General features: G+C 34.6%; 1 protein-coding gene across 6 annotated transcripts in view; it reads right to left on the bottom strand.

The window, feature by feature from the left end:
• The window catches only part of LMBRD2 (LMBR1 domain containing 2), a 56,340-nt gene that overhangs the window by 23,444 nt on the left and 7,636 nt on the right, over positions 1–25,260 (bottom strand). For all 6 annotated transcript variants that reach the window (XM_082453764.1, XM_082453766.1, XM_082453762.1 and 3 more), the window contains 12 exons: positions 23,040–23,276; positions 22,685–22,782; positions 21,311–21,406; positions 18,248–18,415; positions 17,115–17,325; positions 10,920–10,994; positions 8,587–8,700; positions 8,039–8,222; positions 4,743–4,924; positions 4,066–4,199; positions 2,609–2,714; positions 1,850–1,947 (listed from right to left, as the gene is read on the bottom strand). In XM_082453764.1, the coding sequence (XP_082309890.1) occupies positions 1,850–1,947; positions 2,609–2,714; positions 4,066–4,199; positions 4,743–4,924; positions 8,039–8,222; positions 8,587–8,700; positions 10,920–10,994; positions 17,115–17,325; positions 18,248–18,415; positions 21,311–21,406; positions 22,685–22,782; positions 23,040–23,213 (1,640 nt within the window). In that variant the 5' untranslated portion in view covers positions 23,214–23,276. The remainder of the gene's footprint in view (positions 1–1,849; positions 1,948–2,608; positions 2,715–4,065; positions 4,200–4,742; positions 4,925–8,038; positions 8,223–8,586; positions 8,701–10,919; positions 10,995–17,114; positions 17,326–18,247; positions 18,416–21,310; positions 21,407–22,684; positions 22,783–23,039; positions 23,277–25,260) is intronic.

Raw genomic sequence — 25,260 nt, 5'->3', positions numbered from 1 at the left:
GAGAAAACAGCGCAGCAATTTAAAAAAAGTGAAGATCTCCCATTTTACATTAGTGATGTGTAAAAATCTGGCTAATTCGTAAATTATCTGCCTGTTTTAATATATAAGGAACGCTCTGTATGACTTAACGGTAAGTAAAACTGGGGTTTCAGGTGATGGTCATGCTAATTCCGTGACGTTAAATATTCCCTTACCATCTTCATATTCTTGTGGGAATACTATACTCCAGGATGAGATCATTGTCTCTGGGAAGGTCTTAGCTTTGTCTAAAGTGTCAGGAAACAGCTTTACATTCTCTAGGCAGTTAAGTCTGAATATTAGCTCTGGGTATGGCTGTGTGCTAGTAATATGGGAATTAGACTAATTATGGCAGCATTTCAAAAGAAAATTGACCTATAAAGTCAAGTTACCATTGAAATGTCAGCAAGGCATTGTTTCATATACTCCTATAATAGAGTATTTTTATAATTTGAAAATTGAGGAATATGACCATTTTTTCTCTTAAAGACAAACAGGCACTCAAAATTTATCTTAATTAACTCTAAAACAACACTTTTAAGGAATTATTTTTAAGTTCAACAATTTTCCTTTTAGACATAATTCCTTACATTTGTTTAAGATTTTATAGTTGGCAAGGCACTATCCCACCCATCTACTCCTCGATTAGTGTAACAATCTAATAAGATAAGAACAGATGCTAATCTTACCAACATAACTACTAACATGAGAAGATATGATTTATATATCACAAGCTCTTAATGTTCCATTTGTAGTTTATAAACTGTTAAAATGAATAGGCATATAATAAAAATTTAATTTTGGATATCCAAAGGATGATTGGTCTCTTCCTTTAATACATCATTTTCACAGTATAAACCTCTGTCTTTTCTACCTTATGGAAAAAAATTGAAAATATTAGATTTTTTTATCAGTTCAAATTAACCATTTTATTTTAAATTATAATGCTTTAGTTCCTTTACTTATGAGAAGGTAAAATATATATGTTTTACAAAATTCAATAGAGAATTTATTTCAAACAAAACTTGTCTGTTTACTCAATATCCTAGTGTTAGAATATCAGTACAATAATGTACATTATTTGCAATAACTATATAATGGTACTGAAAGATTTAAATGAAAAGTGGTTGGATGAAACTTATTATCAATAAATTTTTTTTTTTAAGTGGCATTTTTGGTGTGTCATGGAACACTTAAGCAGTGAAGAGGGTAGGCAGAGTACAGGATGCGGGCACCTAACACGTGGAAGTAGGGAAGACAGGGGGCTAGAAGCCAAGTACACCTGTCTTTTAACTCCTTTTGAGTCTGATCTCTGCCAAGGTTCTACCACTTTTTCTGATCCTATAAAAAGAGCAGCCCATGTACTTTCCTGCCTTACACGTACTGTCTGATTTCAACTGTTCCTCACCTGACCCTTTGTTCTGGCAATGATCTGAAACATTTAGAAACCCAAAAATGATTGTGGGGAAAGCCCTAAGACTAATATATGTTACTGGATAGAAGCTGGGTATGGGGGTGCTTTATAAGCTACTCTGGCTGCCAGTATCACAGGCCAGGACTCAGAGTTAACATTCTGTAATTAATCCTAGCACTCTGTAGACTAAATATGTGTAACAGAATAACTCTCTCTCTTTTCTTGAAAATATCTTTGGAGGGAGAACCTGACCCAGTCACTCAAGCGACCCCTTTAAACTATGCCCAGCACCCCCAAAGCCACAATAAAACAAACAACCAGAACCCAATCAGTGAATATTTAAAAGAGCTTTAAGGAGAAAAGTTATCCAGATCAGGCTAAGCGTATGTGGAAAATAAGCAATGTTAAGTTTCTTACCTAAAATAAGTAGCAATGCAGAGAATTACCACCAACATAGGATAATATATATAGAACCCATCTGCAATAAAGGATAAAACTTTCATGGAACCCATAATCTGAGGAGCAAGAAAAAATTAAATCAGTACAGTTCTATATCTTTCATTCTTTTTCATCATTAGAAAATTCACCCATAATCATTTATATCAATTAATTTGGAGTTTTCAGAAAAGTAGAAATGAAGCACTAAATAGACTGATTTTTAAGTTCTCATCACAAGAGGAAAGAAATTGTAACTGTGAGGTGATGAATGTTAACTAAACTTATTGTGATAATTATTTCACAACATATACATATACCAATTATGTTGTACACCATAAACTAATACAATGTTATATGTCTATTATATCATAATTTGCTTATTTATTAAATTTTTCTCCCCCAAATATTAATATTTTATAAATACTACTGAAAATCATCAAATACATTAAGACCATAAACATAAAGGTTAATATTATTATAGGTCAGGTCTATTGATACTGCTCATCTGGACAACTTATATGAACCAAAAAATAATTTTTTATAATAAGAGAAAGCAATATCACTTTTATTCAGTCATTAGTAATTACATATACAATCTGTAAAAGAAAGTTTTAGTAATTTTTAAAAAGATCCTAATAATGCAACAGAACTTTTCCGCCAGCAGTAAAAAGAAATTTCACAATAATAGCACCCTATATAGATAATGAATCTAAAGAACTCTTTGTTGACAATACTTACAGATGTATAAGCAGTTGGCTGTGTATTCTGGTGAGAGATGGATGAATCCATATGGGTCAAACCCAAGAAATTAAGACATAAAGGAGGAGTCAAACGGCAAAATAACCTGCAGTAAGCATTAACGAACACAATATATAAAAAATAAAGCAGCAAGATACATTATATATTATGTTGAAATACATTAAGAATATTTCAGATCACTGTAGCTATTATTCTCATCATTTGTATTTTTAATTCTTAATACAAACTGCCCTTACTTTTGAGACATTCTGAAAATCCTATTAATCACATCTTCCTTAAAAACATCAACAGCTACAAGGCAAAACTCCAGCCTCAGGATATCTCCTTCGGTGGTGTATGCCACTGCTTTATCCCAAGAATTTGCAGAGTGCCTCTGTATGTGTCTCTTCCACGTCTGCCATCTGTGTAATCTAAATCTGTCTCAATAGCATGACGAGGACAGTAACATCCTCAAGGTGAACTGTACTCAGTACGTAAAAGATTTGAAGTTTTATCAAAGTATGTCAACTCTGACAACTACAGGTACAAATAATTGTTGGAGCTCAGTTTTGACCAGATAAAAAGAGAACCTTACAGAACTACAGAGTTGGAGGGTAGGAAGAGACAAAAATAAAGAGAGGGTGTGAATACAAAGAGGTAATATGAGGAGTTCTTTTGTGGTGACAGAATAGTTCTGTATCTTGATTGTGGTGGTGGTTATGGGAATCTACACACACACACACGAATAAAGGACAAAAAATACTGAAAATTAATAAGGTCTGTGTTTGTACAACAGCAATATAAAATGTTTCCACTGGGGGAAGCTGGGTGAAGGTTACTAGGACTCTTTGTATTATATTTGCAACTTCCTTTGAGTCTATAATTATTTGGGGAAAAAAGGTAAAAAAAAAAAAAGTCTTAGAGATGCCTCAGATATTGATTCCTCCTGAAGTTCCCAAAGTCCAGCCCTAAAAATCTAATATAACTAATTAAACAATACGGAAAAATAGTAGATTGTGCAACCTAGCCCAAGGTGGAAACATCTCTAAACTTCTACTAAATCTCTTAGCAAAAATTATTCTTTTGGTGTTCTTGGTCCTCCACAATTCAGTTTGAGGCCACTGAACCTCAGAACACTTTCTAGGTCTGACTTAGTCTCTAAACTCTCAAATGTTCTTATTATTACTAACCTATTTATTGACCCTCTAATTGGTAAATCCACGCTCACTATGTCTTTCTTTTCCTTCCTAATCTAGCATACCCATTTTAACCCTAAGCTTCAAGCAGGATTTAGCTAGCAATCAACAAGCACCTAATTAATACTTAAACCTAATCAATTAGCTCATAGAAATACAGGTGTTAGTGAAAGACCCATAAACAAAAAGAAATAAAAGAGAGATCCATAAGAATACATGTAATGGAGACATTTCCCTTGTTTCTACACACAATCTACTTACATGCCACTGAAAAGAAGGCTGTAAGCATCAGTCTGGTGATGTGAAGCCAGGTAATAATAGTTAAATACACGAATCCTGAACACAGTAGAATAAACACAGATACTGAGGAAGAAGATGGAGAGGAAGCAAGCAATCTAAAAAAACAAAGAACCCAGTTTCAGACTAACAGACTTCGATACTTATATACTATCACAAGCATTATCTTTTAATTCCAGCTAACATTTATTGACATTCTAAAATTTATACACAGTAACAGTATAAATTTTTAACCACCTAAGAAAATGAAATTATGAAAAAAATCTACATCTTAATCAGTCCCACATCCTATCCATAAGTTTCAAAGCTACCTCCTGAAGTGAGCCTGTTCTCCCATTCCCTTGGCAACTCTCCACATGAAGACTATAAGTTATGTAGCTTCACTGGCATAAAGAGGATCAAAGCATTCTCATAAAAGTACTTTGCACTACTTTGCATCTTTTCATCTCTCCTCAAATAGTTCTTAGTTTTTATATTCTGGGTAAAATGATGAAGCTCATTTTTGGAAGTCTGAATAATAACACTGTGGGAAACTTCACTGTTTTCATTATTACTAGAAGAAATGTATGAAGAAAAGATGCAACAGTTAAGGATTATACTATGGCTGACATTTATTTACCACCGATATAAAATAAACTGACCTCGATATAAATATAATTGTATGTTTTTTCGGCCAGCTGTATGAAGACTGCAAAGAGGGATAAGACAGGTGTAGTGCTAAAGAATGTGCACTCTGACCACACAACAATCACGGAGAAGATGGACAACACCACAGCAAGTACCCTATAAAACCATGGTCGCAAAAGACATTCCCAGTACCACTCTGGAAGATAAAAGAAAAAAAAATGATTAGGAAAACCATAAAGGAGTAACAGCGTATTTACAGTGTTTCAAAATACCTCCAATACAAGATACGTAATTGCAAAGAGAAAAACAGTGGCAGAACCAGGCACACACCATCCTAAGCAAATGATCACCAGTAATGGGACAAACTGATATTATGTGCCTCTGATAAGACCACATCACTGCTGAGGTATTCCTGCCAAAAATGCAGAACCTGCATCTGATTATGAGAAAACATCAAACTCAAATTCAGGGGCATTCAATAAAAAACTGACCTGTACACTCCAAAACATCAATGTCATAAAATAATAACAGAGACGCAGAAATTGTTCCAGATTAAAGGAGACTAAGGAGACATGACAACTGAATGCAATGCACGATCTGGGATTTTTTTACAAAGAATATTATTGAGACAATTAGCAAAATCTGAACAAGGTCTGTAGATAACTGTACTGTATCAATGTTAATTTCTTTATTTTGATCACATTGTACTTGGTTATGTACAAAAACCTCTTTATTCTTAGAAAATACACACTGAAACACTGAGAGGTAAAGAGGTTATCATGTCTGGATTTAACTTTGAAAAGATAAAGGAAAAATATGTATAGAGAGAGAAAAAGATAAAGCAAATGAATAAGGTATAATGTTAACATTTAAAGAATCTGGGTGAAGGGCATATGGGAATTCTTTGTATTATTCTGGCAACTTTTTGTTAAGTCTGACTTTAGGCAAAAAAAAAAAAAAGTTAAAGAAAAAAAAAGAAGAAAGCTCACAAAATTGAAAAGGTTATACTTCATTTCATTCATTGAAGAGTTGAGCTCCTGGCTCACTCTAAATCTTTTCAACCCTACTCACAGGATAGTTCCTGGTGATTTCAATATCCACACAGGTGATCCTCCTTTCAACATCCTGGTCTTTCACTTCCTCGACCTACTCTCCTCCAATGAGTCTGTCCTCCAACTTACCTCAACTACTCATCCTTTAAATCTTTTATTACCGATAACTCCAACCCTTATAATCTCATTAAAGAATAGGATCCCTGTCCCCAAGCAACACCTTCATCTAGTATTCCACCTCCACTGACTGACTTCCCCCTGACCAACAGTCCATTTATTCTACTACCTTTTTCTTGCCACTTAACCTGATGTCCTTATTACTTTCTTTACCCAGCTCAGATTCCATAGTCTTTGAGGATAATCACTCTTCAATATCCCAATTCCTGTGGCCTCTCTTGCTTCCCTGTACTTGCTAAGCTAAAGCATGCTGTGGTTAGATTCAACTCCTTGGCTACTCTGAGCCTGCACCCATGGAACTGCACATTGCAAGAGTAAGAGACACAACTCTTCTGACTCGTCTCACTTTAAATTCTTAATCAATAGCTTCAAGTGGCCCCTGAGCACTGCTTGGCTAGTGTACTGTAATTCACCAATCTTCTCCCATGACTACTCTCCCTAAGCAACTATTTTGCACCTTCTTTCCTCAAATCTCCAAAATCTCTTGCCCTATAATTACTCTCAGCATTTCACTGAGAAAACAGAAGCTGGAAGAACAGAATCTCCCCAAGTGCCCGCCACTACATCTTTTCACATCTGCTCAAGTATATTTGTGCTTTACCTCCTACACTAAGGCCTTTCTCCTCAGTATTCACTATTTCCCATTTCATCTCGCCTGTAAATGTACATTGTCCCAGCCATTCTCTTCTGTCTCAACATATTTCCTCGAAGGTGTCATTTGCAAATTACATGCAATAATTTCTCCTGACCCTACCACCCTCCTTCAGCTACTCCCTCTTTATTCCCTTTTATAAGGAAAACATTTTGAGATTTTTTTCTATTGTGTCTCTAACTAATTTCCCTCTTTTTTCTTTCAAATTTCGATCAGGCTTTTTTATCCTTCCCCCCCACTTCATTTCTCTGAAATCCCATTGTCAAGTCTTAATAGTCATACTAATCTCCCTATCTGAAACATTTGAAAAGGTACTTTATACACCTTTTTTCTCAGAACATTTCACTGTCCTGGTTTTCCTCCTATCTCACCGGCCATTCTTTTTCTAGTCTTTTCTGCTGGTTCCTCCGCATCAACCTGATGTCTAAATTGGCAGTACCTCAGGCTTGGTCCTCAGGTTTTCTCTCTTCTCTATCCCATCACTTCTTCACTGACTTTATCCTAACCCATGGCCCACCTATACATTAATGACACCCTAATTTATATTTGCAGAGCAGACTTCTTCCCTGAACTCCAATATCTATAGCCAACTACCTACTCAGCATTCTGTTCATACCTTTATGTATATATTGCCTGTTTTTCTCACTCTGAAAGGGCAGGAATTTTTGTCTTTTTTGTTCACTGATATATACCAAGCACCCAACAATTCATAGCATATATAGGCTCAAATATTTGTTGAATGAATGAAAACAAGTATCATATCATTCCTTTATTTAATTAAAAAAAAGATCTTCATTGAGACATTTGTTATGGCCATTATGTTTTCATACTCAAGACCAAACATGTAAAAGAAAATCAAGTGAACTTAACAGTTTATTTGAATAAATAAGGTAAACAGAAGTTCTAATACTGTGACACTTTGGTATTTTCATTCAGTTCTGCATACTAAATTTGATAACATTTGAAGAAAGTGTCATAAATAATCATAAAGGAGAATAAAATAATTATGACTATTGAATGTAGGTTTTGTATATAGACTAATAAATGTAAGTAATCAAAGAGGACATCTTAAGGGAACATTTTAGTAGTATGTCAAGACTAAAGAAGAGATCCACGTTTGTGATATAAAACTGCTTAAAATTCTAATTGTTTTAAGTATATATTATGTATACAAAATATGCTTGATGTACTGCATATATTTTGCATAGAATTTTGGTTATCTGTGAAGAAAGAGTGGAGGCTAATAGTTTATATGTTATATGACAAGTAAAATAGTTTTTTGGGGGGAGGTTTATCAAATACATAGTATTACCATATGGTATAAGTCAAATAACACAATTATAATTCAACTCTGCATTGGTGAAAATATACACTTTCTGTCAGAAAAATTATCAGCATTAAACTTTGAAATGTACATCAAATTACATACCAACTGTAGGATTATAAAAATATTGAATAAATCTATTTTCTGGCTCCGGCGATTGAAAGGTATGAACAAACTGACAAGTAGCACTAGTTTCATTTTTTGCTACATCTTCTAGATAAAATGCTTGTTCCAAAAGAATCTGCCATTGTACTTGAGTTCGACGGTGTCTCTGAACCGAATAAATCACCTGACAAAGAGAGCAGGGGTATACCTGTCAGTGTTCTGATCCAACAGTGATTCAACTCCCCACTAAGGAGCATGTTTGGTTGTCACAACAATAGGAAAGGGCTCGTGGCATTTACTGAGTGGAGTCAAGGATGTTAATATTATATAATACAAATAACACTTATGCTTAGTGAATAGTTCTCCCTCCCCAAATGCCAACAGTAACCATGTCGAGAAAAACGAAGTTAAAACACTTCAAAGAATAATGATAAGGACAGGATCAAAGGAAGTTTCTGATACACATTCACTCAAACTTCCTTTTTTGTGGGCAGTAATTACAAATCTAACTAAAATCATCAGAAGGTAAAAAGGCTATATAAAGTTACCTGTTTATGTAGTTTTACCAGACTCTTTTCACTTGGATAGGTATTATGTTTTTCATCAAAATCTTCATAATCATCCATGTTCCTACCCATTTTTTCCTGATACTCTAAAGGGCACTAAAAGGAATGAGTAGATTTTTAGAGGTTTTATTTGCAAAAAAGATAAAAATTTTATTTTTATTAAAAATCTTTCATTCTTGAGCATATCTAATTTTCTTGCAAACATCTTCCAGATTTGAAGTCGTCTATCCCACTATTAGTCATTTATTACCTCTATGAACTTGGGCAAGTTGGTTAACCTCCCTGAATAGATCTCAAAAGGTAGCAAATATAAGAGAAATGATTAGAGAATTGATTCTCATGTTAACCAAAAGGAGCACTAGCTAATAATTAGTATAATAGATTTAAAATATAGGAAAAGAACTGGACAGCCATATGCAAAAAAAGGAAACTAGACCACTATTGCATACCATACATAAAAATCAACTCAAAATGGATTAAAGACTTGACTGTAAGACCTGAAACCATAAAAATCCCAGAAGAAAATATAGGCAGGATGCTCTCTGACATTGGTCTTAGCAATATCTTTCTAGATATGTCTCCTCAGGCAAGGGAAGCAAAAGCAAAAATAGACAAATGTGATTATATCAAACTAAAAAGCTTCTGCACAGCAAAGGAAACCATCAGTAAAATGAAAAGACAACCTACCAAATGAGAGAATATATTTACAAATGATAATATCCAATAGGAGATTAACATCCAAAATATATGAAGAACTCATACAACTCAACAATGAACAAACAACCTGACTGAAAAATGGGCAGGGGAGCCGAATAGATATTTTCCGAAGAAGACATACAGGTGGCCAACAAGTGCATGAAAAGATGTCCAACATCACTAATTATTCGAGAAATGCAAATCAAAACCACAATGAGATTATCACCTCATACCTGTCAGAATGGCTATTATCAAAACGACAAGAAATGACAAGTGTTGGTGAGGATGTGGAGAACACAGAACCCTCATACACTATTGGTGGGAATGTAAATTGGTGCAGCCGCTATGGAAAACAGTATGGAGAGTCCTCAAAAAATTAAGCCTATGACTACCGTATGATCTAGCTATCCTGCCTCTGGGAATTTATCCAAAGAATATGAAAATACTAATCCTAAAGGATATCTGCACCCCCATGTTCACTGCAGCGTTATTTACAATAGCCAAGATAAAGAAACAATCTAAGTGCCCGTCAATGAATGAATGGATAAAGAAGATGTGGTACACACACATACAGGGGAATACTACTCAGCCATTAAATAAAAGATAAAATCTTGCCATCTGTAACAACATGGATGGACCTTAAGGGTATTATGCTAAGTGAAATAAGTCAGATAAAGACAAATACCATATGATTCAACTCATACGGGGAATATAAAAAGCTGATAAACAAACAAACAGAAAGAAAATAAATGAATAAACCAAACCAAATAAAAAACAAACATGTAGATACAGAGAACAGAGTAGTAGTGGGGGATAGGGTGAAATGGGTAAAGGGGATCCACTGTATGGTGACTGATGGAAAATAAATTTTTGGTGGTAAGGATGGTATAGGGTATCTAGAAGTAGAAATATAATGTTGTACACACAAAACTCATATAATGTTATAAATCAATGTTACCGCAATAAAAAAATAAAGGCTTACATACAAGTCTTTAAAAATAAAGTAAACTAAATACAAGAAAAGGAATAGTTCATTGGCTCTGTGGTTGCAGAGAAGACAATTGGGGAACTCATTTCTGGAATAATCATTTTTGGAAGTATATGAATAACTCTAATTCAATACTAATGCATCAAAACCTTAATTGTATGGTTTCTTATTAAATATCTGTATTAAATATCTCATAATGTCATTCATTTTATGAAATATATTGTAAAATACCATGTACAAAGCTGATTAAAAGTGATTATTGAGGACCTAATTTATTTTCTTATAGGAAATATGTTTTAGTGACCACATTTAATGACACTTTTACAACCTATAAAGGTCCATCTCCATCACTGTGTCACGGCAATAATTTTACATTATTTAACATAACCTCTATAGCCACATTTCAATGGAAAACACTGCTAATAAATAACGTTAAACCTATAGTAACAAAAGAACAAATTCTATGTACAAATTACTAGGGGTTTATGGTTAATATTGTCATGAAAATGGAAAGGAGTTGGAAGACTTCAATCATAGGCTGTTTGCATACTTTTCTGATGCTTTTATTATAATATTATATTATATAAATTTACATTTCAAAAGAAAATAGATGAGAATATTATTTAATTACCTTTTTAAGTATTGTGTCAACACATTTTCTCAGTGGGTGGTTATACTTGATGCTCTCATTCACTTTACGAACTTCCTATGAAAACAGTAAGAGAAATAAAAATATTTCCATTTCTGTATATTAGATGTTTCCAATCAGGATGCTCTAGGTACTATATATATTCTCACAAGTTTAGTTCCAACCCAAATTACTCAGCATATAATAAAGTTCTATTCTCTGAATAAAAACTCTTAAGAACACAAATAAAAACACAAAATTATAGAACAGCTATACCTATACCCTCACACTTTTTATAACTTTCTAGATTTACTGCCTTACCATTTGTTTACTTGGTACACAAAGATGAATAAACATTATAAAAAGTCATGAAGGATCAGGCAAACTGCGATTCTAAAAGAACAGGACTACGTTTCTCCATCTTGCTCCTCGAGCTCAATTATCTCATTATCTAAAATACAGCAGAGAAACCAGAGGAAGCAGAACAGGCTAAAAATGTCACAAAGCACCTGCTCCTTTCCAATGAGCGAGTACTTTACAGCAGTCACAACTGATTCATTCCACATTTTTAAAATTAAGAGTTCACTATGTGCCAGCACTGTGCTAGATGTAAGGTCACCACAATCCACACTGGAGGGTGGAGTGGGAAGACATGGTGTTATAAGTCTTTCACTAAGATTGCAGTGCGGTGATGAGATAATTAAATCAACAATTTAAAGCATATGAAAGAAATAAAGGGGTTAGAGAAGGGAATCTTTAGACTCAGTAGTTCTAAAAGAATCACAATATTCTATAATATTAATGAAATTTTTGAGAAGTTGGAACCACTGTTCTAGGAAGAAGAAACAGCATGTTCAAAGGCTGGGAGGCAAGAGTGAACCAACCAGGATACTAAAAATAACATTCTGATTATAGGGTAGAGGATGGCCTTAAGAGATGTAAAACTGGGGGGCAGGGAAACCATAGGGCATATAGAAAAAGTTGTGAAAAAATATAACACATATGGAAAAAAAATCACTATCCTTAATATATGGAGAGCTCTTAAAAATCAAAAGAAAAATGGGAAGATACAGAAGAAATGCAATTGGCCAATAAATATCTGAAAAGATGTTCAATCCCACTAAAAAAACTACAACTTTTAAAAATGAGGACAGTTTTCCTGTAAAATTATAAAAAATTGCTCTCATGTAATGAGGTAAGATTGCGGGGGAAAAGGCTTCCCCATACACAGTAAAATGTGATATAACCTATTTGCAAGATAATTTAGCAATATCCATCAAAATTTAAAATATGCAGACCCCATGAATAATCTGTACCAACAGACATTGCTCCTGTCAAAGAGCTTAGTTTAGTGAAGAAAACAGACATTATTCAAATAGAAATGGTGTGAAAACTGCTGTATAATCTAGTGTGAACTGATTATTTAAACTGAGATAAAAAGCTAAACTGAGGATAGGAGTCAGCCGACCAAAGGGAGGAGCAAGAATATTCCAGACAGAGGGACAGCATGTACCAAGGCCTCCAAGCAGAAGTGACCAAGGAGTTTTAGGAAAAGAAACTCCAGTGACTAACGGGAAAGGAGAGCAAGGGTCTGCGCTGTGCTTGATCAGGCTGTAGGGTAAGAGCAAAGTATTCCAGAAGGCCTTAATAACATTTCATTTTGAGGTCAATGAGTAAGGCCTAAAAATGGAATAAAAGGACTTGGGTTTTTAAAAGGTGCTTGAAGCATCACTACATTACACTCTTCCACTTCTAAGCTACCTTAAAGTTTTGTTGACTAGTTAGCATAACTTGGAATATAAACTATACAGTCTGATTATATATTATATATGAAAATCATATTTTTCCTCTAAATTCTTTAGCATATTAAACAAAAGCAAGTACTGAAACATTGATATCTGCTATATCTTATAAATTTAAGTTTCCTTCAAGGTTCATAATTTTTATGAAGTGTGGAAAGTATTTGAAATAATAGCTTATTTTCTTCACATCAAATAACATAACTTTGAACTCTGTCATTATTGTGCCCAATCAATTCTTTACCAGACAAAATATATCAAGTCAGACTAAAAGGCAATTTTCAGTGGAATAAGTAGCTATTTGTCCCTCTCCAAATCCTCTACCTCGAAAAATGACAGCAGGTAGAGGTGACCTCTGGCCATCTAGCAAAAATTCTTTTTGAATGGTTTGACATGGCTTATAAGTTTTATTAATGCTTCAAAGAAAAGTAACAGACACACAGATGTATACATTCACTCCACAGAAAACATATCATAAAACACTAAACTGGTTTTTATAAAACTGCATTTGGAAGATTTTATGGATAGATGAAAAATATAATTAGTAATTGCCAAAAAAAAAAAAGGTGATTGTGATCTCTTAAAAGATGTATTCAAAACCAGTGTATTTTAAAAGTTTTCTCTCAAACTAAGTTATCAGTATTCTTGTCCATGCTTTATTCTGCCCACCTCCATCAGATTGATTATCCTAAACCACAAACAGGATTATGTCTCTTCCCTGCATGCAAGCTGTCAATGATTCCTCACTGCTTTCAAAATACACTCTGAACTTTTGAGTCCAACATTCAAGGCCCTGCTATCTGGCTATCTATCTTTCAAACCTTATAAACTTTATCTTTTATCTTATGCATAATTAATTTGGTTTTAAAACCTCCTGATACCTGACCAGAATGCTGTCAGCTATGAAAATTCTACCCATTCTTCAAGGCCCAGGTCATATTTCACTTCCTCCATTTCACCTCTTCCTCTAAGTGAAACTTCTCTACACTAGAGCATGTATCATTTACAGCATGTATGCATTTATCACATGCTGTGAGGGACTGTACAATTTTCTATTCTAGACAGTTAGTACCCTAATGGCCAGTTCCACATAGTGCTTAACATGGCAGGAAGACACTAGGTATTTAAAAAATGATGAAAAAAATTTCTCCACAAGTTTATAAATTTTCAGACATTCAGAAAAACAGGAAGGATCCCAAATTCCCTTTAAACATATGGACAAAGAAATTCATACCTGCTAAATCATGCATTTTTTGAGGGGGCAAAAAAGGTCCAGAGTTCTCTTGCTATGTATGTGGACTTGCTGCTATTTTCAAAAGATCCATTAAGAAAAGAGTGGTTTCTTACCATATAAAAATGGATCAAATTAACATTTTGTACACCTTAAATTTACACAATGTTTTACATCAGATATATTCAATAAAAAGAGTGGTTTCTTATTTACATGGAAAAATTTCTCTTATCTAAAATTTTTTAAATCCCTCACACCTTAAACCTACACTAAAATAGCAAAGAAGGTATCAATTCCAATCCTTAATTTTCTACATCCTATTTCTAAGTAGAGGGCTCCTATTTAACAACAACAACAACAAAATCTATCTTTATTCAGACACTGAAGATTCCTCCTAGCAGATCCAGATCTAAAATAATAAACTGTATTTAATTTATACTTGGTCAAGGAATTTTGAATGAACTGGTGAAATCCATATTCCTTAAATCTGAAACAACTGTATTTAATACCAACTTTTGAGGGGAACATTATCAAATTTAAATGATCTCCTTTTAATTATTTTATTACAAATATTTTTTTCAAAATTCAAATTTTCAAATATAAAAAATACCAAATATAAATTAACTTCTTTTGAAAAATGTAATAATATCCACCACATGCCTAAGGAAATGTAATAGAGTATTATTTATAGGAGATTTATTCCTATATTTTGAATCAATGTCTTCTGCTACAGTTCTTAACATTTTATAAATAAATGCTGAGAAGTCAACATAAAAATTTTCAACCACAATTAAAGAATCAGTATTCATTCTTTTGTTCATTTATTCATTCACTTAAAAATGGCTGCTGAGTATCTAAGAATCTGGAGGACCAAAGAAGTTGTTACGGGTTGAACTGTGTTCCCCCAAAAATCATATATTGATGTCTCAAGCCCCAGTATCTTAGAATGTAATCTTATCTGGGAATAGGGTTGTTGCAGATATAATTGGTTAAATTATGATAAGGTCATACTGGAATGGGGTGGGCCCATAATCTGTCTGGTGTCCTTATAAAAAGAGGAAATTTGGACACAGACACACAAGGAGAATATCATGCGAATATGAAGACAGAGATCTATAATACAAGCCAAGGAACACCAAAGACTGTCAGTTAACTACCAGAAGATAGAAGAGAGGTATGGTACAAATTTCCCTATAGCCCTCTAAAGGAACCAACCCTGCTGACACCTTGATCTTGGATTTTCAGCCCCCAGAGCTCTGAAACAATAGATTTCTGTTGTTTAAACCACCTAGCTCATGGTACTTTGTTATGGCAGCCCCAGGAAACTAACACAGAAGACTCCGCTGAAGAATTCTCACTTGTGTTGAGACCTGAAAATGAAGTAGGAGTTAGCTAAAGAGACTGGAGAAATGAGCATTCCAAAAGTTTGGGAATAGCATACTCAAAGACAGAATAGAGTGCCAACGAATGTAACGGTTAAGAGCAGGGGTCAGCAAACCAGATCCAATCAGGCCCAACATCTGTTCTTGTTTGAACACATCCATTGCTCATTCATTGATATACTGTCTACGGCTGCTTTCATGCTACAGTGACGGAGTAGTTGCAACAGAGACCATATGGCACAGAAAGCCTAAAATATTTACTATCTGGCCCTTTACAGAAAGTTTGCCGATCCCTGTTAAAGCATGAACTAGAGTCACACAGTGGCTCTATCACTCAGTAGCCATGTGAACATGGGAAACTCACCCTCTCTGTGTCTCATTTTCATTTATAAAACAAGGGTAAAAAAATCTCCCTTATAAGGTTGTTTTGAGAATTAAATGTATTAATATATATAAAGTGCTTAGAAAGTCATAGGCAAATATGTGACTCTATATACTTGTTTGCCTACATACTTGTTTGCTATTATCATCACCATTATTAAGTTAGAGGAACCAAAGTTGACCAGCATGGGGAAGACAGAGAGATAAGAGAGAGCTAGACGTGGGCCAAATCATGTTTTGGTAGGCCACATTACAGCATTTTGGTTTACTCTAAAGTGAACGAAAGCCTTCAACATAAGGTTTTAAGCTGAAGAATAACATTATTGGAATAGCATATTTGCCCAGAAGAGCAAAATTTGAGGTGACTACAGTCTTTTTTAAAATCAACAACGAAATTATTAAACAGCAAAATTTTATAATTTGTTGTATTTTTTGTGTGTATATTATTGAAATTTATACTTTCAACAACTTTGTGAAGTTGGTTCAAGTCATATGAATTTTACAAGTGAGTAAAATGAAGTGCCTTATTAAGATTACAGACAGGAAACAAAACTTAGGGACACAAATTCCCATGTATATTGGTCTCTAAAGAGGTTTCCATACTTGGTGGGATTACTTTGGGTCAAACTTTCAGGAAGATGCATCCTTTAATTTCTATTTTCACTTCTACTATGTCACGGTAAGCATATAACTTATCATCGAATCTGGGAAACTTTTGAGTCTTAACTTTTAACTATTAAAAGTTAACCCAGGGGACTTACCTGGTGGTCCAGTGTTAAAGAATCCGCCTTGCAATGCAGGGGACATGGGTTTGATCCCTGGTCAGGGAACTAAGATCCCACCTGCCGTGGGGCAACTAAGCCCACGCACCACAACTACTGAGCTCGTGTGCCTCAACTAGAGCCCCCGTGCCACAAACTACAGGGTCCACGCGCCACAACTACAGAGCCCACGCGCCCTGGAGCCTGCACACCACAACGAGAGAAAGCAAACCCGCACGTCACAACTAGAGAAGCCCGTGCACCACAACAAAGAGTCCGCGCAGCTCAACGAAAGATCCTGCATGCCTCAACGAAGATCCCGTGTGTCGCAACTAAGACCTGGCGCGGCCAAAACAATAAAATAAAAATAAAAGTTACCCCAAGACAACAAGCATTAACCCTGCACTGATGAATATATTCTCCCTGCATCTTTTTCGGTTAGAAGATGGAGATGATATCTCATGAAGCTGAACTGCCAATAAGAAGTCATTCAAATGATGAGACATCCTTAAAAACTGTACATCACCAAATTTTTATTCTAAAGCCCATCAGTGTGCCAACAACAACAACAAAACCAACAGTATATCCAAAAGGAGATACACACAACGTGATGACTGTTGACTCTACGGTTTAAACTTGCTTACCTCCATGACATCTTCTAAAGTCTCTTCCGCATCTGCTTTCTCCGTCATCAATTTGGCTGCCTTAAAATAAGTTTTCATAAGTAGATAACCTCTTTTTGCTCCATTCCAGTATGACCGAGGGATTTCTACCAAGCCATACCCCAACAACAACACCAGAAGAAAAAGACCCCATGTATTTGCAGCAGCTATCCCAATTGTCTGAAGCTGGTTCCTAAGGAAGAAAACATAAGCAGATAGCTGTGATAGGTCAATTTTTGCAACAAAAATGTCACATGGAACTAACTAGTGTTAAATGGTTTTTCGGAAAACAACTGCCCTACAAGATGGCTCCAATTTGATATGAAAAAATTCGACCTTCAAATCCTCAGCTACTCTTTTAGTAACAGCAGATAACGTGTTTTAATGAAAAGTTAGAGTGTGACTGCAGAAATAGACTTTAACACAGGAAACACAGCTTGTATTATAGTTAAAATTAGAATCTAGGAAAATTCATGGCAAAAATTATCCTGAAGAAAATATATTTTTCATTAGGTGCTTTCATACTTAATACTAACCAAGAGAAGCCTGAAAAAAATTTTAAGCCTGAAAAAATTTTAACTTGTTTTAAGGCAGATGCACGCAAACCTCAAGAATGCAACAGTAAGGATTATCATTGCTACTCCATTCCTAAACTTCTCAGCTCTGACTCTTCACGTATATTATAATAGACCACAAGTATAATACAGATTTCAATTTTATTACAATGATAAATCCAAAGTTAAAGAGAAATATGCCCTCAAATTATAGTCAGAACAAAAGAAAATATTCACAAGTCCCAATGAGAAAGAAATCTAGGTATTTAGTCATACACAAAATTTGAAAGTCTATCAAAAAATCATGGGAGTTAATACTTTTAACATATAGCTCTTAGACAAAGCATCAGTCCCTTGTCTAACATATATATTCAAAGATGTTATTCCATATTTTCCTTCTTAGTAATATATATTATTATGATATTCTTTTGGGGGACTCTATAAAACATATAATGGTAGGTTTCTCAAGGAAATGTTTCTTTACCTGCATATGAGAGAAAAATTAATTTTAAAAGATGCAAATGTACACAGAAACAATGTTAAGAACATGGTTTTTCTTACCATTCTAAGTGCAAGTGTGGGTTTACAGCTACATAAATTAAAAACGCTCCAAAAATCAGCAAGTAGGTGCCATAATAGATTGCATTCTCAATCAGTGCAGTTTTGATCTTTCCAGTAATAGAAAACCCTCCCGATCTTGCATATGACTGCATAAAAGGTAACAGAATCCTGGATGATTAGAAAAAATATGATTAAAAAACACTTGACATGTCTGTATAATCTCAAAATACTGAAAATATGTGAATCTCAATTTTAATGTGTGGTTCTTTTCATGAATAAATATGATTTTGAGTAATAATTAATACTAACCAAACTATAATAGATAGCTGAATATTTTTCTAATATTAAATTTTGGGGAGAGCAAAGCACATTCCTGGGAGCAAAAGGAGGCCACAATGACCAACAGAGAGTACAACAGTGTGGGTGACTTACAATGAATCTAAAAAAAGGCCTTTAATGCTTTTACGAATAATTTAGATTGCATCCAAAGAATAATGAGGAATCATTTTCTTTAACGGAAAGGAGACATGATCAAATTTTAGTTTTCTAAGCACTGATAAAGCTTCAACATGGAGAATGTACTTAAATGGAACCAAACTGGAACTATTTAGAGAGGGTAAGGGGTGGTGCTGTGGTAAGAAGCAGGCGAGAAGGGTGGCTGTCAGTACACTGATGTTGAAGTAGCTAGGACACATCCCAAAGAAGATGCACAGGAAGTAGCTTTTAGAGTCATCACCATATCTATGGTACTGAAACAACATCAGTAGATGAGATCTGGAAGGGTGAGTATATAGAATGAATGAGGGGCTTCCCTGGTGGTGCAGTGGTTAAGAATCTGCCTGCCAATGCAGGGGACACAGGTTCAAGCCCTGGTCTGGAAAGATCCCACATGCACGGAGCAACTAAGCCCATGCGCCAAAACTACTGAGCCTGCACTCTAGAGCCCACGAACCACAACTACTGAAGCCCTCGCGCCTAGAGCCCGTGCTCCGCAACGAGAAGCCACCGCAATGAGAAGCCTGTGTACTGCAATGAAGAGTAGCCCCCACTCGCTGCAACTAGAGAAAGCCTGCATGCAGCAATGAAGACCCAACGCAGCCAAAAATAAAATAAATTAAAAATAAATAAATTAAAAAAAACAAAAACTGATTTAGAATGAATGAGAAGGAAAGATCTGAGACGGAACCTTGAGAAATATCAACTTTTAAAGGAAAGGCCGACAAACAGAAGGAGAGACCAGCAAAGGAAACTGAGAGAGCAGTCGAGAGTTACAGAAGAAAACTAAGGAATATATGGAGCAGAAACCAGGAGAAGAAAGTAGTTGAAAGTGGAGAGAGAAAACAATAGAATCAAATGCTGCCAAGAGGTCAAGTAAATTAAGAGCCTGTATGTGTGAGTGGAGAAGGGAGGGTAGAAAATACGGTTCAATGGGTTGAGGAAAGGGTAAGCAGTGAGCAAATGGAGACACTGAGGCAGACAATTCAAGAAGTTTGGCTGGGTAGGATAAACTATGGTATATTCACAAAATGGAATCTTTTACAGAAATGAAAAAGAAAAGAATACTGAAACATACAACATAGAAGAATCTTCCAAATATGTGAGCAAAAAGAGAGAGGCAAAAAAGTACATACTGTATAACTCCATATTTATAAAGTTGAAAAGCAGGCAAAACTAATCTATGGCGATCAAAGTCAGAATGATGGTTACCTTTGGGGAGCATAATGACTGGGAGAGAAGTATGAGGGAAGCTTCTGGGGATATTGTTCATGTTCTATATCATGATCTGAGTGCTGATTACATGGGTGTATTCACTTTGAAAAAAGTCAAACTAAACAAAATCTGTGCAATTTACTGTACTAATTCATACCCAAAAAAGTGTCTCTTAAAAAATTCAGCTGTGATGAGTAGATCATTGAGGGGGAAGATAGAAAGCTGGAAAGGGTTCTGATTTGAAACAGTTTTGTTTTGTTTTTAAGGATGAGAGAATTGTACATGCTTGGTTGAAATTGGAAGCTAGAAGTATAAGTAACGAGAGCTGAAGGGGATGGGTCCATATTTCAGGAGGAGGGACTCTTCCATTCTTGGAGGGAAGGAAAGAAAGGATGGGTAGGTAGGTAGGTTTGTTGGTGAGAAGCTGAAAAGAGCTGCCATCTGATGACTTCTTTTTTCACTGGGAGGCAGGAAGTCAAGTCATCTGCAAGGAGAGAAGGCGATTGTTTCTAGGATGTAAGAGAGAGAGAGAGTCACAAAGGGAAGAGCTGAGGTTTGTAGTGATTGGAAAGATTTGTTGTGGAGAATGAAGAGCAAGCAGACAAGAGAAACAAAAGATGAAAAGTCTGGCAGTGTTGAGGGCCTAGTCAAGTTCAGTGAACATGCTACAGGGGCACTATACTCTGCTATGTGATTTTTCTCTTGCAATGTTCACCACCTCCAGTTTTAGAGCTTAGTTACCCGCATAATATCTAAAATGCTCAGTAGGCAGTGGAAAAAGAATGAGTCTGGAGCACAGCAGAAAGACAAAGCTATATCAGGTAGAAAGAAGGATTTGGAATGCATCACAGGTTAATGAAACCATGGCTATAATTAAAGTTATTCAGGGAGAGTCAGATAACAAGATGACCAAAGATGGGACCCTAGGGAACACCAACATTCAGGAAATGCGCCACAGAAATGGAGCCCATAAAGGAAATTCAGAAGGTTGGGAGAAGCACATAGAAAGAAAACCAGGGGATAATGATGACCTTAGCAAGAGACCAGTTTCATATAACAATGGGACTTGAAGAAAACTGAATTGAAGAATGTCCAGAGAGAAGGCAATAACTTAAAGGGAATGGTGACGTGGAGAATTTTTTGTTTCTGTTCTCTATTTCTTGTTTGTCTTTTTCTTTTCATTCCTTTTAAGATGTGAGAGACCCGAATGAGCAGAAAGAGACAGGTTACAGATTTAAGGGAAAAAATAATGACACTTGAATAAATTCTAAAATATGAAAGTTCACTGGAAAAATAATCACTTTTAAAAATTTAGCCAAAATATCAAAAATTTTATCCTTCACTACCACTTACCATGTTAAAAATTGTGATGTCCAATATACTACCCTCCAGAAAATTGGCATGATTCCATCAGGAATATAACTCCATGGCTTGAAACACGGATGTGGGCTATTCAATAACAATTTAAAGCCAATTAATCATAAATGATTACTTACATGAATTGCACAATTAATTTGTACGTGGCAAAGTTCACTTACATTCAGATTTTAAATTATTGATTCTAATTTGTAAAATTTCATAGGAAACTTAAAATTCAAAGCTCACTGTCGGAAAAACATACAAAAAGGGAATAAAACTGTTTTAAAGAGGAATGCGTTTAAATTTTCAACTTTCAGTGTTTTTTTTAGTCATAGAGTAAAAAGAGGATAGAATGTTCTAATAGACTAATAAAGTGACAGTCTTTAAAAGCAAATGCATCATGAAATCAAATCTCTGATTTGGTTACCTTTAGGGTTGCTGATTACCTTTAAAATACACTCACCCCATTTGTGGGGCTGGTTATGGCAGGAAGGAGAGAAAGACGTTAGGTGATTAATTCCTAGAAACTGGAACCCTAACTCATCAGTCATATAGCATATCTCTTATGGAGATAGATGCCAGCATCTATACATAATTCTGTTTGAAGTTTCTGAATATATGTGTATCTGCCCATAGATTCTTCCAGTAATAGTCAGCCTGCCTAGACTGTAAGGTTATCCTTTAGCCCAAGGGCTTCCAACAATCCACAATGGTTCTTCAAAAGGGAATAACAACTGCATTTAAAATTTACCCTTATCCAGCTTTGATTAAAAAAAATAAAAGCTGCATAAAGAAGCATGTGAATACTACTTAAAGCATTGGTAAAAGCTATAACCAATATTTATTGGTTTTTTACTTGGAAGTTTGATATGAATTCAATATAACCTTTTGATAATTTGAACTTTATTCTCAGTCTAAAACTATAATGATATCAAAGGATGTGCAATATGAAAGGAATATCCTACATACAGAATAACATCCTCATCCTTTATTACAACCTTGTAAATTAAGGCAAATGAGAAAATGCATGCCCCATTTTTTTTGATAGGGGAGAGGCTGAGAGGAAAAATAGCTTTTGGAAGTCACTTTCTTAGTAAGGGACTAAAAAAAATCAGGCCTTCTCCAAGCTTCTCATTAGCATCTACTGAAAGGCCTTGTTTACCAATAAATATCTAAAATTTATTTAAGATTTAAACTTAAATAAGATACAAGGTAATTAAAAGTCCATTAGCAAAGGATGAAGAAGGGAGGTGAATAGAGAATGAGGATAAACTTTTATAAATATAAAATCCAGATGGTAAAAACTGACAATTTTTAAACAAATTGCCCCCTACAATATTAAAAAAAAAAAAAAGAAGAAGAAAGTACCTTGGAACCGGGGGAGCAGCTGCATACAATCCTGTAATGTTGCTACTCTCAGTAGGGCTCGAGTTTGCAGCAGCATGTTTGCACCGGTTGTATATTGTCTAAAGCAATGAAGGTATGGTTTAAAAATGAAAACCAAAAAGTTACCAAGTACTTAAGGGATACTGAAGTGTATCAACCTATCTACCCAAAAGTACCTTCCTGGCTATGCTTTTTAGTGATCAAATTCATAGAGTAACACTTAAGTTTAAAATATAAGTTAACTTTTACATGACTTGGTTGTCTTAAAAACATATCTCAAACATGCTGTATGACTACAACTGCCTTTTAAATTGTGAAAATCAGTTTCACCTCTTACCGTACTAACATCCAGAGGCAGTATGAAGACAATTAGAAAGCAGAGATACCAAGCTAGCAGTGTTCCAACAATTACAAGTCTATGTTGTTTCTTAAAGTCTCCATATCGATGAAGTAGGAATAATGCCAGAAAAAAGACAAAAACAATCTCGAGTCCCAAAGCTGCACCACTCATTATTCAATGTTTGCTCTGATTAACCAAAGTAATTCACATACAGGCCTGGATCATATCTGTAAACTGGGGGGGAAAAAAAAAAAAAAGTGTTAACATAGGAAATGACCACTTGGAAATCTCCTAATTATTTTTTTATTAATGTACTAATAGAGTCTTTAGAAAACTGTCAGGCTTTACATTGGACCATGAGTAAGATAAAAAGGATAATTCCTACCCTCAAGTACTTATGTCTTATTTTTTAAATCATATGTTGAAAATTTCACATAAATTGCATTTTCAGGAAAAAAAACCATTTTAGCAAAAACCACACTAGTTCCAAAAATATTACAAAGTAAGAATACTAGATATGAACAGTTTCAATACAGCATCACTTGAAGTTTGTTCCTTAATATTATAAGTCCTAACAGAATATTTTCTATTAAATACACTAGTGACTGGATTCTAGGAAATTAGATATTTTGTAAAATAAAGTTTTCTAAGTACCCATAGTCATTACTTAAGATTTTCTAAAAGAGAGGGAGGGAGAGCCAGAAAGAGACAGACCATTTGAAAGTAACGTTTCCTTTGTTTGAAATAGTATTTTTCTTTCTTTCGTCCTCATCTTGTCTAACTTTTGGGACCTGAAATTCTTATTCATTTACTGCTCCACAAAATATACTCAATATACTCATCACTTTCCATCTATCTACACAAATCTTATTTTCTTTAAAGTTACTTCACCTATTTTATAGGCAGAAAGATTTATCAGTGATTACTGAATAAAGTCATACATTCAAAAATATTTTTAATTATAAATGTTGATGATACAGATAGCAGAAAATGGTTTATTTGATGTCTCTCTACTCTTATAAAATAATTTACCTTCACTAACTGAAGAAAATATATGTGCTTTCCACCTCTATAAAATCAATGTCAGGCATTTTTCTTTGTCTATGGATTAACTACAGTATCCCAAGGAATGAACCAACATCTTAACATAGAGAATCAAGATTATGATGCAACCCACCAAAATAAAATAAGGTAGAATCAATAAAATATGTCAAATTAACAAACATCTCCAACCAAAACTAGTTATTAAAAGAATAAAGAAATTTGGGTACTTTAATAGGCTAAATTTAAATTTACATAAGAAATACTTCTATATGGAATAACACAAATACAAACCACATTTAATAAACTATTTACTTCATTATTCCTTTATATTATTGAAGTAGTTTCTTTCCATTCCTCTGTGGATTTCAACCAATATTTTCATTCTTAAATATCTAAAATTGAACCCCATTTGTCACTCTCCATCACCATATCCTGCTATATTTTTCTTCAAAGCACTTATCCACCTGATATAATGTATATTCTTTACTGTCTCCCTGAAAACACCCCCTCACACACACACACACACACACACACACACACACACACACACACACACACACACACACACACAGACTCCATGAGAGCAGAGACTTGACTATTTTATTCAGTACTGTACCCCATGTCTCTAATACAGTGTCTGGCATACAGTCCCTATTCAAAAAATATCTCTTGAATGAATAGGCCAATGAATAAAAAACATTACTGTATGCTTTAGTATATACACTATTTTTTTATTACTGCTGACTTCAAAGGCAATGTAAAACTCTTGTTATTGTCCCCAAAACTGATTTTACAAATACTTATTACAAGTCAAAAGGCTTATAACTCTGCTCATTACTACTACTCAAAATTTCAAATTTCATTTTCAAAGAAACAACTTGTACCATCACAATAACATTAAGTCAAATCTTATTTTTAAGTCAAGAATAGATTAAGTGGTTAGGTGACAGCTCGATGTAGAATGTGCTGATGAAAACTGTTACCATCTTTAAGAGACAGCTTTTTTAAGAAAAAATCACTCAATGTGAATTTAATATAATTATCATATGAAAATCCCTTTATGGTTGGACCTAGATATTTATTTTGCCTGAAATTGTCCAGTGCAAGGAATATGACAACCATAGAAAAAAGAATGAATATCAGAGATTAGCAAGGAAATGCTAAGGCATGGCAG

Source organism: Balaenoptera physalus (assembly GCF_965194825.1).
Source record: "Balaenoptera physalus genome assembly, chromosome: 3".
Classification (NCBI taxonomy): Eukaryota; Metazoa; Chordata; class Mammalia; order Artiodactyla; family Balaenopteridae; genus Balaenoptera; species Balaenoptera physalus.
This window is presented reverse-complemented; position numbering and strand designations above follow the sequence as displayed.